Consider the following 16,880-nt stretch of genomic DNA (forward strand, 5'->3'; position numbering starts at 1 on the left):
TATGCTGGGACCTCAGGGTGAAGGACAGGTAATAATAAAAAAGGAGGAAAAAGAGGACCCCCCCCCACTCTTTAGAAGAGGCAGAAGAGATAAGAGAAACTGTCACCGTACAAAACAACTGTGCATAATGGTGCAAAGAAAGCTCATGTCTGCTGGTGTATTGTGGAAGATAAGAGTCATAGGCCATTCAGACCTTTGGCCAAATGAGACCTTAGGACAGTATGTCAAAAAACGCTTTCTGCTTCTGGGAAACACACAGCAGCACTTTCCTCTATCTGCTTGCTTTCTCGACTTTCTTTGCTGCAGGAGAAGCTGCCTACTCAGTCAAGGTGTGGATATTTTTCCCTTGGGAAGGAAGGTGAGTAATCCAATGCGCAAGCTACAGCAAGAAGTGGAGAGAATGGCTGGCCGCCAGATCCTACAGTCATGGGGGAGGGGGGCTCAGGCGGAACAAACACAACCCTCGGAAGGAAATGCACCAAAAACAGAAAGGATAGCAAGACTGGCAGTGCCCACCAAGCATCAGCTGCCAGAGTCATGACACCCCATGGAGGGTGGCAGCCCCAGGACCATCTTCCCCTTTTGGCATACACAGCAATGGCACTCCAGCATCCCATCCCTTCCTATGGCAATAGTGGTAGTGCCTGCCACCCGCTGTGCAAGCAAACAGGAGTGCAAGTCACACCATTTTTTGGAGGAACAGCACAGCATAGACTTTGGTCCTTTGGCAGAAGAGATGCACAGCCTTGTGGACAAGCACTCAAGACCCCCTGAAGGGGAAAGAGTGCCTTTGTCAAGAATGCTGGGCAATGCAAAACGCTGGTGGTTGGTGCCCACTGGGACTGGCAGGAAGACCCAAGTAGGTAGAACCAGAGCCAATTTTTCTTTTATTGATTACATTTCTATCCCGCCTTTCTTCCTCCAATGATATCAAGACAGTGCATGTGCTTCTACCCGCTTCTCCATTTTACCCTCAGAACAACCCTGTGAGGTAGGTTAGATTGAGAGCAGTCATAGAATGTGGGGAGCAGCCCGAGGTCACCCAGTGAGCTCCATGGCTGAGCAGAGACTTAACCTCCAGCCACTAAAGCACACTGGCGCTCTAGGACTGACAGGCTAGAACAGGCTTCCTTAACCTCGGCCCTGCAGATGTTTTTGGCTTGCAACTCCCATGATCCCTAGCTAGCAGGACTAGTGGTCAGGGATGATGGGAATTGTAGTCTCAAAACATCTGGAGGGCCGAGGTTGACGAAGCCTGGGCTAGAACCACCCTCTGGTCGTCAGGAAGGAGCCAGGCAGGTGGGGGTAGCCTGAGGGTGTGGGGCAGCGCCCCATTTGCCTCCATGGCCCACGAAAGGGGTCCCGGGGCTATGGCAACTGCTCCCTCTGTGCTGGCTGCAATCGCCTGGCCGTTGCCGTTTTCCTCCCCTCCCCCTGGCCTGGGCAGAGACCAGGGGATGGCTGGGTGGCACCCGTCCCCGTCCCCTCCAGCAAAATCAGTGCGCATTCGGGGAATCCCCGGGCCAGTTTTGCAGAGGGAGGACCCGCTCCGTCCGGCCCCAACCCTACTTTTAAAGCAGGGGCTGGAAAAGCCGGTGGGCGGATCCCCACTCCAATCCACGCTCCGCTTGACCGGGCCGGCTCCTCCTCCGCAGCGCTATGTCAGAGGAGATGCTTGACACATTGAGATTCGCCTCGCGCAAAGCACCGTACGTGTGCAACTGTTACGTTCCTTCCTTCTACGTTGCTACCCTCCGATAGGCTACAGTGAAAACAGCGCTTCCCTCTCATTGGGCAGAACGAACGCTGTGACGGAATAAACGCCAGGGAGGTGTCGTCCGTCTGGCAGTTGGGGGCGTGGCGGCGCCTTATACGGAAGCCAATCAGGGGGCGGCGGGGTAGAGTTTGAATTCTAGGCGGAGGCGCAACGGCTAGCGGAGTTGCGCGACGCGGAGCCGAATAAGCAGCGGCGGTGGCAGCGAGCTAGAGAGCAAGAGGGAGAGAAGTGGGCTGGCTGGCCTTGGCGGATACCCGCGGCCATGAGGAAGAGGTGGGCATTTGGAGGACGAAGTAGGGGACACTCTCTGGTTCGCAGGCGGCTGCCCGTCCGGTGTAACTCCGCAGTCGCCTCGCTGCGAGCCAGGAGCGGCCTCTGCCCCGGAGCGTCGCTCTCTTCCCAGGTGGCTGGTCGGTCATGGGGAGGGTTCCTTTTCCGCCCCTGACGGACTACCTTCCCTCTCTCGCAGCGAGGTTTTGGCCAGCGAGTCGGTGGCCTGCCTGAACCAGGCGCTGTTCCAGCTGCGCGACATCTGGGAGGAAATCGGCATCCCCGAGGACCAGCGCCTGCAGCGCACCGAAGTGGTGAAGAAGCACGTCAAGGTGAGCAGGGCCGAGAGATCCTGCCAACTCTGCCAGCTGAGCAAGGGCGAGGCCATGGGATGCCTTATGCTGACTCAGAGCAGTGGCCCATCTCCCCCCGCATTGGCTGCACTGACCGGCAGCCAATGCTGGGGTTTCAGACAGGGCCTTCTCGCAGCCTGACCTGGGAGTTGGACTTTCTGCATACAAAAGCAGGTGCACTGTCACTGAGCTGACATGGTCCTTTCCTACTAGGGCTGGCATAGATATTAGGCAGGGTGAGGCTGCCTCATAGCCCCCAGGGTGGCAGGGCGGGGCACTGCAGCTGGAGGCAGCAGGGCAGGGTGGCATTTTCCATTTTGCCTAAAGTGACTAAATGAGACACCCCATCCCTGTTCCCCATTGCACTGTTCAACCAGGTGCTTCTGGGCTACAACTTCCACTCTCCCCAGTTAGCTTAGCTAGTGGTCAGAAAGGCTGATGGCAGCTGTAGGTCCAAAAATATCTGGAGACTGAAAATGGAAAATGCTGTTCTGGAGCAGGGGCTCGCAAACTGGTCAGAGGCTCTTCATTCAGGTCACTGTGGCATGTCTACTTTAACTGTTCATATCGATTTTTAACCATAATTTAATTGCTTGTTTCATTTGTTTGTGTTCTTCGTATTTTGTTGTATTGCTATCAATCTGTTTGTTTGTTTGTAGTTTGATTTATATACCACCCTTCATCTCAGAGCAGAATAAACCGCGGAATAAAATCATACAGCATCTGACAATAGAGCATTACAATTGCTACAGAAGGTGGAAAAAATCATTAAGCAGTCTGGGTGGGGGGAACAGAGAATAGAGGAAGCTCACCTGGCCTCACGGTTCAAGGTCAAGACCTGTAAGATGAGTTCTGTGACTGGATTAGACCAAAAGCCCATCTTGTCATGCAACAGAACACAGGAAAGTGCCTTAGTACTTTGGTCCATCTAGCTCAGTATTATTCATTGGCAACAACTCTTCAGATTTCCCAGCCCTACCTGGAGGTACCAAGGATTGAACACCTGAATGTAAAGCAGGTGTTCTACCAGAACTGTGGCCCTTCTCATCCTATAGTAGCCTCACTGCCTCCTGTGGGAGCGAATTCCGCAGTTTAACTGTGTGCTGCATGAACAATTTTCCTTCTGTTTGTCTTGAATCTCCCTACATTCAGCTTCATTGAATGACCTGTTTGGTTATCACTGTCTGCTTTCTCCACACCATGTGTAATTTCCTACTACTATATTGTAAACAAAATCTGCCCTTATTCCTTTATGGGGTACACAAGAGCCCTTATAGAGTCCTTTGTAGGTTCTCCATTGGTAGGAGAAAATAAAAGGCCAACCAGAGAATATTGAGAAGCAAAGCAGCTAGTATTCCTGATCTTTATTAAAGCTGTTGCAGCAGGGTGCTCCCCTCACAAGCAGGAGAGAGGAGGAGGACCCCGAACAATGGCGCACAAGGCCTTATATAGCCATTTTGAAATTCCCTGCCCTGGAGCTCAAAACCATCCCTTCATACATCATACCTAAATCACAGAAAAGGCGGTCTACAACAGAAATTTGAATGCTGTTCTGCCAGGTTATCTGACAATGCCTTATCTGATTGCCTTTCCTGGTAGTCTGGCCATTCCTTTGAGATGGTAATTACTTAATTCCTGAGACAATGGGAAGGTTTTTTCACCTCCTTCCTCCTTGCAGAGAAACACTTGGTCAGCTTGGGAGTCAAAATGGTTTAAGGACGGTCTTCCTGTGCTGCTTCAGACATGTGGTTTATATGTTTATTTATGTATGTGTTTCCTTGGTGCATTTATGAACATATATCTCTAAGACCTTAAAATTCTTATAACAATATCATGCCTCCCGTTATCACCTTTTTTCAAAATGCTGTAACCTATCCTCACAAGGGAGTTGCTTTAGCACCTTGATCATTTTGGTTGCCCTTTTCTCTACAGTTTTTCTAAGATGCAGGAACCAAAACAACCTCACAGTCCAAGTTCAGCTGTACCACATTTGTATGAAGATGTTACAATATAGGCAATTTTATTTTTGGCCCCTGTCCTAACAGGTTCTCTTTGGTGAAGGACTTGTGCATGATCATCACAAAAAGCAAGCCCACATGTACAGGGCTTTCTTGGGAATGATCAGCGGGGGCCTACTGATGTGGAGCTGCAAGCACCAGGGGAGGGGGTTTCCTAGATTAAATTGACTGGGCTCTGCAGCTGCTGTAGTGTCCTTGCTTGCTCTGGGTTCAATGCTGCTTGCTCTTGTGCCACCAGGGCTTGCTGGACATGATGATTGCGGAGGAGGAGAACCTCAAAGAGCGTCTCCTGAAGAGCATTGCAGTGTGTCGCAAGGAATTGGTGATCCTCTGCAAGGAGCTACAATTGGCTCCTTTCGAGGTGAGACTGTGGGCTGGCGAATGTGGCTCAGACGCCGTCTCTTAGAGGGTGGTCCTGCTGAGCTCAGGAGGACTGTTTTTATCACAGGAGGACGAGGAGACCACCATCCTGCAGCTAGAGAAGGACCTGCGCACCCGTGTGGAAGTAATGCTGAAGCAAAAGCGGGAGAGAAAGCAGGAGCTGAAGGTGCTGCAGGAGCGAGACCGGGAGATGTGTGACCTGCTTTGCACAGCTCCCTATGACATTGACAGTGAGGCTGTGCCCAGCTTGGCGGAGCTGGACCACTTCCGGCGCCACTTGGCAGGACTAGCAACTGAAAAGGTGGGCACACTTTGTGTGTGCATGAGCGAAGGGGGGGAGGCTGAGCTTGGGGCTTGATGGGTAATGTCCTGCTTTGTCCTGCTCCTCCAGGAGCGCCGGCAGAAGGAGTTCCTTGACACCAAGAGGCAGATCATCCTGTGCATGGAGGAGCTGGAGCACACCCCTGACACCAGCTTTGAGCGAGATGTCGTGTGTGAGGAGGAGGACGCCTTCTGTCTCTCGGAGGACAACATTGCTGCCCTGAAGGATCTCTTGCAGCAGGTCAGAGGGTGGGGTCTGGGGGAAGGATCTGGGGGGGCCTTGCCTGTGACATCCCATCTCTTCTGCTGCCTTTAGTTTGGCTAAGGCTGGTCTTTCTGCCCCTAGCTCGAGAGCAGGAGAGCCCAGAAGGAAGCCTTGTGCCAAGAGCTGCGTTCCAGGATTCGGGTGCTGTGGGAGCGGCTGCAGGTGCCTGCGGAGGAAAGGGAAGCCTTTGCCCCCTACATGGTGGGAGCCAAAGCCGCCATCATGGATGCTGTAAGGAATACTAAAGGCCTGAGGCCTCGGACCAGCAGCAGTGGTTCCTGTGCCAAGCCAACAGGGAGAAGGGGTGCTTCGTGCTGGGCAGTTGCGCTCAGGACCAAAGGGGAGCTGTTTCAAACCTTCCTCTGCCTGCTCCGAATCCCAGTGCACCATGAGAGCCCCCCTCATGTTCTGTGGTGCACGCAGGAGGGGAGAGGGGGTCAGTGCCATCAGGGCGTGTGTTGACCTTTTGCTCTTCCCCGTTTAGCTGAAACTGGAAGTGGATCGTTTGCAAGAGCTGAAGTTTCAGAACATCAGAAATGTGGTGGAGGCCACCCGGGCTGAACTGGCAGACTACTGGGACAAGTGTTTTTATGGGGATGAGCAGAGGCGAGCCTTCTACCCCTACTATGAAGGTGAGCAAGTAGACCCTTCCCCAGCTGTTGCTGCTGGGTATAGATTGATTGACTGTGGCCTCTTCCTACTGGGCATCCTGTTTTTCCCTTCTCCTTCCCAGATGACTTCACTGAAGAGCTGCTGCAGCAGCATGAAGAGGAAGTTTCCCGGTTAAAGCAGTGCTACGAAAGGCATCAAGAGCTGTTTGAATCCATCCACAAGTGGGAGAAGAACTGGCGCCTCTTCCAGGAGCTTGAGGTACAGCCAGAAGACACACAGGTGGCCAGATGTCTGGTGCTGGGCCAGGTGGGAAGCCACTGAGGGCCAGCCTAGGGTGGCTTCCCAAGCACAAGAGGCCTGCCCATTTCCCAACTTCTCCCTTTTCAGAGGAAGGCGACGGACCCCAGCCGCTTCACCAACCGAGGGGGTAACCTTCTGAAAGAGGAGAAGCTGCGAGCGAAACTTCAGAAGACTCTTCCAAAGGCATGTGGCCCTTTCTGCCCTTGGGAGGGACTGAGGCAGTAGGCCCAACCAGCCTGCTGTTTGCTTTGCACCCTGGTTGTGTAGCTTAGCTGAAGCCAGTTGTCTCTCGTTGCAGCTGGAGGAGGAGCTAAAGGGGCGTGTGGAGCTCTGGGAGCAGGAGCAGGAGCAGGCCTTCCTGGTGAATGGGCAGCGCTTCATGGAGTATGTGGCAGAGCAATGGCAGCTCCACCACATGGAGAAGGAGAAGGAAAAGCAGGAGCGAGTGAGTGAACAAGCTGAGAGCCCTCAAGGAGCTTCCATCTCCGCGTCGCTTAACAAGGACCCCTTTGTCCTCCTTGCTTTAGTCTGAAAAACAGACTCCTTTTTCTCTTCTCTGGCTGGTGACTGAAATCACAGGCGGCTTGGCCAAGGTCTCCAAAAGATGGGAATGAGCTGAACCATCCGCACTGGGTGTTTGAGGCCTTGCTTTGTGCGTCTGAAGTACAGGGGAGAGGGAGATATATTTTGGAGCAATGGTCCCAAAGCTGACACATGCTGCTGTGAGAACCACCCAGTAATTTGAAGCTTAAAATTAGCTGCTGGGCTATCTTGGGCAACCTGAGCAGGAGTCATCAGTACCCCTCTGGCAGTGGGTAGGTAGGCTGAAGAGAAGATGCCTGCAGAGGACTTCAGTCCCACCAGTCTTGTAGCCAGACATGAAGGACTTCTTGCTGCCTTCCCTTTTGTGGCTAATCTAACTCGCTTGCCATCCCCTTCTGGGGCTTCTGTGGATACCAATCACCCAATTCCTTTTTCTTCCAGCAACTCAAGAAGTCCCGCCAAATTGAGGAGGAGATGATGTATGGCAGCACCCCACGGACCCCCAACAAGAGACGGGGCTTGGGCTTCATCACACCCAGCAAAGTGCGGAAGGTCCGTGTTGCCATGTGATGCTTCATGCAGAAGGGGCACTTTCTTTGCTTGTTCATTCCCTAGTACCACATGTGCAATGAATTATGAATTTTGGTGGTTTTTTTTTGTTATTCTTGAAATAGTTATGGGATGGCAGTGTGGCTTTTGTTGAGCATTTCAATTGCACAGTAATGTAGAAAAGTGGTGTACAAATTAGCAATGAAATAAAAATGCTGGAAATGTAAACATTAGTGCAATAAAACCAAATGATTTTCATTGACCAAGGAAAAAATGCCCAAGGAGCCAAAGAGAATTGAGAATCCCTCACAGTGGCTGTAAGAACCTGTTTTTGCAAAATACTGAGTGGAAACGCAAATTCCAGGAATAGCTGAGATAAAAAGCAAAGATGTGTGAATCACAAAGCTCACACAAGAGGAAAGGAGGCAAACCTAATAAATTTCTGTAGAACTACAGTATATTTACTGATTGATAGTCTAGCAAGGTATACTCCTCAGGAGATGATGTAATAGTAAATAACATAGCTATAACCCTTTATTAATCCTGACCTTTTGCACAATATTTTCTTTTATATAAAAAAACCAAATCCTATGGTGCAGCCACATCCAGAGCATTATACACGGTTCTGCTTGCTCTTAATATGTATCCACACACCCTTCCGATATTTGATAGGGTTGGAGATGGTGTAAAAAAGGGGGGGAGCTGCACCTCCACTGTGAAGAGATGTTTTATTGCTAGGCGCTTGGGGTGGAAAAAAAGTGCTTTTGCCACCTGGAGTTAGGGAGAGCGCACTTGTGTTAACTCATGGCTTTTTCTTGCAGCTTAACACCACAGCTACCCCGAACAGCACCATCCGTTCAGCATTTGGGGGCTCTCTGTTCCACTCCCCAACACCCCACCCAGCACTCTCTGGAGGAAAAGTAAGCAGCAGCTGCTGGTATCTTAAATTCTTCCTGTTTCCAACATTCAGTCCTGGGTGCAAATCTTTATAGCTACGCATGGACCCAAGAGGGAAATTATCAGCAAGGGCTGGGGGCAACCTCATGGTTTACTGAAGTGCAAGAAAATTTTTATTTTTAAAAAAGTGTTAATGCTTATTACTTGCTTTGTAACACATTATTTAGGCAGCATACATTTCTTCCTCCCAACCATCTTAAGCAACGGGTACTGCAAGTAGAAAAGAGGCCACTTTTATGCCAAGTCAGAAGAATGCAGTGCCCTCGTAGAATGTTGTTCTGTGTTGTCCCCCACCCACCCCTGTGGCTTACTGGTTCTTGGTTGCTCAGTAACCTTTTCTGTGTTGCTTTTCTCTGCAGGGCTCCAGGAAGCTTGTTGTCAAAAGCTCTAACCTCCAGTGCTGCTCCCCTCTGCCTCCGCAGCCTCTCCGGACTCCCAGCCGCATGGCCCCCAAGTCCCCTCGCCCAGGACCCATGGAGCACAACAAGGAGAACGTCGCTCAGCTCAACAGAACAGTTCTGAGCGGTGGGTGCATCCCTGCAGCCCCTGCCCAGAGCACCTGCAGCATTAACTCTGTTGCCAGCACCTATTCCGAGTTTGCGGTAATTTCCCTCTTCTCTCAACGCCTCTAACCTGACAGCCACCACTCTCAGCAACTGGGCTGCCAACTGCCCTTGCCTGCCCCACTCATTCCCTTGGGGAGCCACAGGCCACCCAGGATGCTGTGAGCCACCCTTGAACTGTAATGAAGCATGCAGTACAACGGTAATCATTTCACATTTTCCTTCCCAAGAGCACCCCCTCCCTAGCTGAGCCAACCTCCTAATGCAACGAGCCAGCTGTCCACTCTCCTCTGCCTGGTTGGTCTCAAACATGGATGGCACCTGGCCCCACACCTGGCTTGCGGTGGCACTTTATGGATAAACTCAGGTTGCATGTGAGCCTATGTAATAAAGCCCTAGCCCCATGTATGTGTTTTATGGAATGGAAAGCAGCTTTGGGGAGGGGTGTGAACAAGCATAGAGCAGTGGGGAGGGAAAGAATGTACCTGGACACTGGGAGGGGGGGACATTTGGAATGGGGTTAAGCACCTCTTTATTCCCCTTGCATGTGTTTGCCTGCAATATACCTGCACGGAGCTTGGTGTCAGTGGGAAGGTGGGTTGTGTGGTGTTGGTACACCTTCCCTTCTGCCCTGGGCTGGGACTTCCACACTCACAAGAGGGTCTCCACTGCTCTTTGATCCAGCTTGCTCAGTTACATCACATAGAATTTATCTTTTCACAGCAAGAACTTTCAAAGGCTTCCAGATCTGACTTCAAATCCCGCATCCTTAACTCCACGGTTTCCAATGCTGAGAGCTGACGGGGAGCTTGTACACAGCGGCAAAGGAAGGTAGCCAAAGGAGCTGGCACCACTGGACTTCCCTCCTGGGGTTAGGCAAAGCTGTGTGCCTCCCTGCTTGGCCCTGTTGCCCGTGGCAATGGAGGCAGGGCCACTTTTAACTATTTGTTCCTTGTTTTTACCACACTGATTTTTTTAAACAATTTTTTTTTTTTTGTATATTAAAAAGAATAAAATGTAAATGTTGCAAAGGGTTTCTTATAAGTAAGCCTACTCTAGTGCACAACTTGCTGTCTAGTCTAGGGTTCCAGCAGCAAGGGAAGAGGGATCCTGGCCCACCCCAACCTATACTCTTGCAAGCCTCTGGAACGTTGGCTCCTGCCCTCTGCTAGGCAAAGGGTGTGAGAGAGCCCACAGTGGCAGCACTCCCTCCATCCTGTTTATGCAGGCAGAATCTTTACTGCCCTCCTTGGTGCTTATGCGGTTGCTTTTGGGGGAGGGAGTAGTTGCAACAGAAGTGGGGAGGGAAAGCAGGCAGCCCCTAAACTTGCTTGCAGTAGGAAAAAGTGATCAAGTCCTGGGGCTTTTTAGGACGCGTCCCCATGCTTGCTCCAGAGGTCTTGTTCCACTGGAGAGAAGCACAGCTCACCTTTAGTTATGACAAATGGGACAGGGCTGACTTCTTGCTGCTGCCTTTGAGCTGGGCTAGTCCTGCCTTCCTCTTGGGGATGGGGAAGGAGGAGGAGAGGCTTCTGCCAACCACCCCCACCCTCCCCATCATCGTGGCTAGATTTGCACCTTGTTTTCACTACAGTGTCCTTTTATTATTTATTTGTATGACAGTATGTTCACATCTTGTTTATCTGCTGTTCTGTATAATGACTAATCAATTGTATTGTTCTGATGAGGGCTCTTAGCTGAGGAGAGCAGTCTAACTCTACTCCACTTCTACCGCAATGTCCTGCTGCCTGGCATCTGGCTTCTTGCCCGAAGAACCATGACTGTGTTGCAGGCTAGTAAGGATGACGGTGGCAGCAATAGCTTTATTCACAAAATGACTGTTCCAACATCTGTTTTGTCCATCATGGCAATTTAGCGCTACATAAAATATGCTCTGTATAACTCTGCCTCTGTTGTGTTCTTGGAGGTGCTAAAACAGCTCCCTCTTTTTTCTAAAGATGCCCTTGTGTTGTCCATTGAAGTAGCTGTTACTGGAAGGCAGGTGGAGGGAGGATTAGATGAAGCCACTACACCTGATCTGGGACTTGGATAAAGTCGGATTGAGCCTCTACTCAGACAGTAGAGCATTGGACTGGAGCAGCAGTAGGAGTAGGTCCTGTCCATGCTGTCTTCCCAAAGGTTTCTGGATTCTTGCCCTCCATCTCACCTGTTATCGGGCCACAGCATGTACATAGGTAGTCCATGGTCCACATACCACGTCTACTACACGTAGACCCCAGTCCACAAAGCAGGACACCCTCTTTGCCTCATCAGAGCCGGCTGTCTGCCCATGCCCCAGTTGGCCATATTTACCTGCAACCAAGAAGAGCTATTGGCACCAGTTTGCCCTTGGAGCAAGAAGAGAAGACGGAGTACTAACCCCCCAGCTTACTTACCCCAGCCCCAGGTGTAGAGCTCTCCTGCACCTGAAATACAAGGATGACCTGCGTTTAACTTAGGTTGTTGAAGGATAACAGTTGAGCACCTCTTTGGCGGAATGGGGCAGATCCAAAAAAACAATGGAAAAGGAGAAACCTTCAGGACACTTTTACGCTATGTTGTGATTTCCCAACCATGCAAAAACCAAAGAGCTTGCGCTGTTTAGGAACTCCATGCGCAGCAATTTTGACAGTAAGCATTTTTGGAGGGCTGCTGGGCATCCTTACACATAAACTGTGTTAGACATCACACACATTTTACGCTTGTTTGTCCTTCACTCTTGGATGTTTCCCCTTCCACAAATGAGGCTCAGGCGGACAGCAACAGCCCCAGGATATTTTTCAGGTACTGGGCAGTGAAGCCTTCATCCTGCTGTCCCTGTGCTCCCCTCACTGAAGGAAACCCAGCGTCCTCTTACATGTCACAGCAGCGGTGTGTCGTGAACCACAGCTGATCTTACAGACATCTGCCCCATCTGGCATATCCAGCAAAGCAGGGAAGGCTTGGATCGAAATGAATGCAGCCTTGCAGGGTCCTTGTGCTGCCTCCTGCTCTGCCAAGCTCAACTCCATGTTCCCTAGAAACAACCCAGTATAAATAAAACTGCCAAAGTCAACTCATACCCCAGCAACAGCTGTGGGGTGTAGTGTATGTTTGCCCTGGGCCAAGTTTGCCAACAGAGCATCTAGCTCTGTCCCAGGAGTGGCCTCACCTCTCTTCACCTCTGCCGTGGTGGCTCTACTCTCAGCCACAGATTTGGAAGGTAGGGCCAGTTGTCCCGTCTCATTCCAGCCCCAGACGTACAAATCACCTGCTTCTGGCAGAGAGTGAGAAAGAGAGCAGCTAGGAGCTCTGTCCAGGACCAACGTGGCCTTTTTCCCCAAGGAAGAGGCCTCATAGGGCTGGCAAAATGTATTCTCCAGTGAAAGCTGGTTCTGGCCCTATGAGGGATTTGGCTTCCCATGCAGAGGGGAGTTTATTATTTGAAAGCGATGGGAATGGGAAGGGCTGTAGCAGAAGCCTCACCCCCATATTTATATTTTTGGGTTTATAACTTTAAGAAAGATTAAGACAGAAAAAGTAAATAAGGGCAAAGGAGGTAACTGTTAGCAGTATCTTTAACAGCTGTGAAGAAAAGGGAACTTCACTTCTGTAGGAGATGCATCTCTCAAAACCCCCATGAACAATTTAAGCAGCGGCAGTGGCTGATTGATGGTCTTAAGTCAGCCCTGGCCATTGAGGGAGGAGGTCCAACAAAAATATGTGGACAGCCACAGGGTCCCTGCCTCTGTTCAAGGAGCAGGAGCCCAGTTAACCCCTGACACCACATCAACAAGCCTCAAGAGGTTGGCATCAACAATTCTGTTGAAATTTTTGTTGCTATTGTTATTACCAATGTAAAAAAGCAACACACAAACACACAAAATGTAAATGTAAAAAAGCAACACACAAAAGCAACACACCGCAAGTCTATTTTGGGGTGCTGGAATCCCTAGCTAGTCATTGCTTAAGATGGGCCACTACAGACCATGCCCTCCTGCCCCCTTACCACTAATGCCAGCTGAATGCCATCCTCCAGCCGCCACATCCACCAGGGGCACCCCATACAAGGCTTCCACCAGTTGGGGCTCTGTCCTGCTCTCCAGCTCCCCATGGCCCAACTGCCCGTGCCTGGGAAGAAAAGACAGGAGGAGGAGGAGTAGCCACCATGCTTCCCCTCCCCCTCCCCCCAATGCAGAAGCCCACCTAGCACTAGGTAAGAACCTAAGAAGAGATCTGCCTGATCTGGCCAATGACCATTCTAGTCCAACATCCTGTTCTCATATTGGCCAACCAGATGCCTGTGGAAACCCACAAGCAGGATCTGAGCCTAAGAGCACTTCTCCCTTCCTCTACTGGCTTCCAGTAACTATGGAGGCAGAGCTTGCCATCATGGCTAGTAGTCATTGTGAGCTTTCTCCTCCATGCAGCAGCGTAGCGTGGGTTGTCAGCACCCGGGGCAAGGCAAGTAATTTGTGCCCCGCAGTGGCGTAGCGTGGGTTGTCAGCACCCGGGGCAAGGCAAGTAATTTGTGCCCCCTAACCCGTGGATTTGCGCCCCCTAACCCTAACCCCCAGATGTTGCGCCTGGTGCGGCCGGCTCCCCCTGCACCCCCACGCTACGCCACTGGCGCCCCCTAACCCCTAACCTGCCGCCGCTGCCAGCTTCTTCTAGCTGCTGCCTGGGCTGGTCTGGTGTGGTTCTCTCCCGCGCTCAGCGCTGCGCTGGGCAGCCGCTGCACTGTCCCTCCCCCAGATAGTCCCTCGCTCTCTCTCCGCACCACACGCCTGGCACCCACCCCCTCCACAGTGGGCGGCGACCCAGCGGCTCGGATCGGATTCGCACAGCCAGCACTACAGTGAGAGAGAGTGAGTGAGCCAGGTAGGGGCAGAGAGCTGCGAGTGTGAGCGCACCCCCCGCAGATGTTGCGCCCGGTGCGGCCGGCCCCCCTGCTCCCCCCACGCTACGCCACTGCCTCCATGAAGTTGCCCAACCCTCCTCTAAAGCTGCCAGCCATCACTGCCTCCTGCGGGAGGTCGGTTGCTAGTTTTAACCATAGCCCTGCTAGGAGGGCAACACTAGTCCTGCCCCAGACTCACCTGCCGCCTCCCCACGAGAAGAGGGCCCCCTCTGTGTTGAGCAGCACCGCATGCTCGTAGCCCAGGGCCAGCTTGCGAGCCTGCAAGGTGGAGGGCAGAGGGGTGAAGAAAGGGGGCCGAGGGGCCACGTACCCGCCAGGCACCAGGGGCAGCTCTGGGGCAGAAGAGAGAGAGGGTTAGGGGCAGAAGGGATGGCTCATCCTGGGGTGCAGCAACAGCTTCCTCTTCTTTCAGGACGGCGCTTCTGCCAGCACACCTACCTACCTACCTACCTACGGTCGCTGCTTCCTCGGGGAGGATCTCGCACTTCCACGCCGGCTCTCCTTCCAGGACCAGGGCCGAACCCTCCACCGGCCAGCTCTCCACCGCCGCCTCCCGCAGCACCAGCACGTGCGTCTCCGACGGCAGCACATCCCGGCAGTCCTCCGGCAGCGCCGCGCACACCGCGCCTTGCAACAGCACCGGGGGGGACCCTGCGGGAGGCAGAAGGCAAGACGGGGCGAGGGGGGCGGATTGGAGCTCTCAGTCCAAGCGGAGCAGGAGGCAAAGAAAGAATATCGGGGCCACAGAATAGGAGGAACCCCCCCCCCGCCGCCGCCGCCACCAGAAAGGCGGCTTGGGGTCACCATCAAGGCTCATGGAGAAACCTCCCGCTCTCCTCTATCGACGGGATGGGGCTTCTGTGACCTGCCTGGCGTCGTTGCATCTCCCGCAGCCCCAGCAGGCAGGGGAGGAGTTTGGGGGTGCTGATGGGGGATGCTGAGCAGCATCTCCCCCACGGCCGGGACCCCTTAGTCTGTCCCTTCCATATGTCTTGGAGCGCGCGGTTCCCCGCTGCTGCTCAGCCTAAGTAAAAGGGGTGGGGAAGCATGAACCCCGCATGGCTCCGGGACTCTAGTGGGTGCCTCTCACCGCCGGCGCGGACGATCCCGGAGAAGCTCCAGCTCGGCCTCACGCAGCGCACTGGCCCGGCCTCGCCCCCGACCAGCAGCGGCGCCACTTCCAGCCCGGCCTCCGTCGCCTTCCCGAAGCAGAAGCCGAACTGGAACCAGCCGCCGCCGCCGCCGCCGCCGCCGCCTCCCTGAGCTCCCTCCGCCATCTCCGCCGCCCGGAAGGCGAGCGCCTCTTGCGGCGGGTCGAGTACAAAAGGCGCCTCAGTCGGCAGTTTCCACTCTTTCTCTGGCTCTGGCGGAGGCTGCCTTGGGCCGCCCCGGTGTCCCGCTACCCTCCCCCCACACCCGAAAACAACTTGCTCTTTCCGCTCAAAGTTGATGGCTAGTGCCGGGACTGGGTAAAAGGCGGATCCAGATGATTTTTAACGTATCCTCATGAATTCATATTATTTTTTCATTCAAATTAAATAAAACCACCATGATACTGTAGACCATGTCTGTAGGCAGAACCAAAAAAATCACGCACCCACTGTTTCGTGGGGCCACTATGGTGCAAAAGCATGGTTAACAAAACACGGATCCTCATGATTTTTGCACTAGATCAGCCTGAAGCCACCATCAGATCAAACATCATGGCCATGGGCACAGCATGCACTACAAAAATCACAGATCCATGGCTTCCTGGCCATACCGTGGCCCAAAAACATGGTTCTGAAGCACAGATCCTCATGGATCCTCACGCTTTTTGCATTGGGTCACCCCAAACACACCATCAAATTACACATCATGCCCACGGGCACAGCCTGCACTACAAAAAACTCGGATCCACGGCTTCCTGGCCATACCGTGGCCCAAAAACAAGTGGTACCAGTCCTTGCAGTTTCCTTCACAGTAAGCCATAGTTAGGTCACCACTCTCCTTCATGGATCACTGCCTTGTCGTGGCAAAAGGGCTTGAACAACTCAAAGAAACTATGAATTATGCTGTGCAGGGCCACCCAAGATGGACAGGTCATAGTGGAGAGTTTTGACTAAACGTGATCTACCTGGAGCAGGAACCGGCAAGCCACTCCAGTATCCCTGCCAAGAAAACTCAATGGACAAAGACAACAGGCGTATAAAAGTTATGACGCTGGAAGATGGGCAATTCGGCTCCAGGGGCCACGCATTCACTCCATAAGATGCAGAGACATTTCCCCTTACTTTTTAGGAGGAAAAAAGTGTTGTCTTATGGAGCGAAAAATACAGTAGTTTATAAATGTTACCCAAAAGGTAGACCTCTGTTATGATGGACTCAAGTTCTGTCCTTTCTCTGATTTAACTGTCTGCCATACAGTCTTTGCTGAATCTGGATATTAGTTGAGAGTATGTAAGCAGTTTCATATTTTTTATCCTCTTTAATACTTCGGCATGTTTTTGATCTCTTCTTGAAGATGAACCATATCTTAGTAAAATATATAGTCGGACATTCGTCTCTTGGCTCAAATAGTAATGTCCCAGTAGTGACACTAACAGTGCTGGTGAGTGCCTTTTTATGATTTTTGTGGTGCAACTCATGATTTTTGCAGTGCATGCTGTGCCCCTGGCTATGATGCGCGATTTGATGGTGAGTTAGGGGTGGCCCAATGCAAAAAGCGTGAGGATCCATGAGGATCCGTGCTTCAAAACGTTTTGGGGCCTGTGTTGCCAGGAAGCTGTGGATCCGTGTTTTTTGTGGTGCATGCTGTGCCCATGGCCATAATTTGATCTGATGGTGACTTCGGGCTGATCTAGTGCAAAAAGCATAAGGATCCTTGAGGACCCGTGTTTTTTAACCATGTTTTTGCGCCATTGCGGTGCGACAAAACAGTGTATGCGTGATTTTTTTGGTTCTGCCTACAGACTAAGATGTGGTCTAAAGTATCATGGTGTTTTTATCTTGTTTCAATATAAAAAAGCTGTAGGTGCCTGAGACAGTGAACTGGGGCAGTACTGGACTTATAGTGCTTCTTAGAAGGTAAT

At 52.1% G+C, this 16,880-nt stretch overlaps 2 protein-coding genes across 6 annotated transcripts; one reads left to right on the forward strand and one right to left on the reverse strand.

Annotated features, from left to right (window-relative positions):
• Window positions 1–1,880: 1,880 nt before the first annotated feature.
• On the forward strand, window positions 1,881–10,811 carry PRC1 (protein regulator of cytokinesis 1). 4 transcript variants are annotated; one of them, XM_081170795.1, is made up of 14 exons: window positions 1,881–2,050; window positions 2,247–2,379; window positions 4,657–4,779; window positions 4,867–5,100; window positions 5,191–5,361; window positions 5,467–5,616; window positions 5,870–6,017; window positions 6,119–6,255; window positions 6,385–6,480; window positions 6,596–6,742; window positions 7,282–7,392; window positions 8,211–8,309; window positions 8,769–8,948; window positions 9,633–10,811. In XM_081170795.1, the coding sequence occupies exons 1-14, from the start codon at window positions 2,040–2,042 to the stop codon at window positions 9,708–9,710; spliced, it is 1,818 nt and encodes a 605-aa protein (XP_081026921.1). In that variant the 5' UTR covers window positions 1,881–2,039; the 3' UTR covers window positions 9,711–10,811. The 4 variants fall into 4 exon arrangements, with proteins under 4 accessions (XP_081026921.1, XP_081026920.1, XP_081026923.1 ...); XM_081170794.1 differs by having other exon boundaries at window positions 1,882–2,050; window positions 8,706–8,948; XM_081170797.1 differs by having other exon boundaries at window positions 1,882–2,050; window positions 8,769–8,871.
• Window positions 10,713–15,101, reverse strand: RCCD1 (RCC1 domain containing 1). 2 transcript variants are annotated; one of them, XM_081170798.1, is made up of 8 exons: window positions 14,900–15,101; window positions 14,260–14,460; window positions 13,988–14,141; window positions 12,898–13,019; window positions 12,061–12,165; window positions 11,767–11,925; window positions 11,306–11,335; window positions 10,713–11,222 (listed from the first exon to the last, which is right to left on the reverse strand). In XM_081170798.1, the coding sequence occupies exons 1-8, from the start codon at window positions 15,084–15,086 to the stop codon at window positions 11,080–11,082; spliced, it is 1,101 nt and encodes a 366-aa protein (XP_081026924.1). In that variant the 5' UTR covers window positions 15,087–15,101; the 3' UTR covers window positions 10,713–11,079. The 2 variants fall into 2 exon arrangements, with proteins under 2 accessions (XP_081026924.1, XP_081026925.1); XM_081170799.1 differs by lacking the exon at window positions 11,767–11,925.
• Window positions 15,102–16,880: the final 1,779 nt, after the last annotated feature.

The sequence above is a fragment of the Podarcis bocagei genome (genome assembly GCF_964188305.1).
Source record: "Podarcis bocagei genome assembly, chromosome: 14".
Taxonomy (NCBI): Eukaryota; Metazoa; Chordata; class Lepidosauria; order Squamata; family Lacertidae; genus Podarcis; species Podarcis bocagei.

What these genes read in the sequence shown, in the direction of transcription:
- RCCD1 (XM_081170798.1), bottom strand. Translation starts at nt 15,086, where the DNA reads ATGGCGGAGGGAGCTCAGGGAGGCGGCGGCGGCGGCGGCGGCGGCGGC. An exon ending in CACGGCAGAGGTGAAGAGAG is followed by an intron (nt 11,926 to 12,060) that starts GTGAGGCCACTC and finishes GGTTGTTTCTAG; the next exon opens with GGAACATGGAGTTGAGCTTG. An exon ending in ACACACCGCTGCTGTGACAT is followed by an intron (nt 11,336 to 11,766) that starts GTAAGAGGACGC and finishes CTTGTATTTCAG; the next exon opens with GTGCAGGAGAGCTCTACACC.
- PRC1 (XM_081170794.1), top strand. An exon ending in AAGCCGCCATCATGGATGCT is followed by an intron (nt 5,617 to 5,869) that starts GTAAGGAATACT and finishes TTCCCCGTTTAG; the next exon opens with CTGAAACTGGAAGTGGATCG. An exon ending in CTTCTACCCCTACTATGAAG is followed by an intron (nt 6,018 to 6,118) that starts GTGAGCAAGTAG and finishes TCTCCTTCCCAG; the next exon opens with ATGACTTCACTGAAGAGCTG.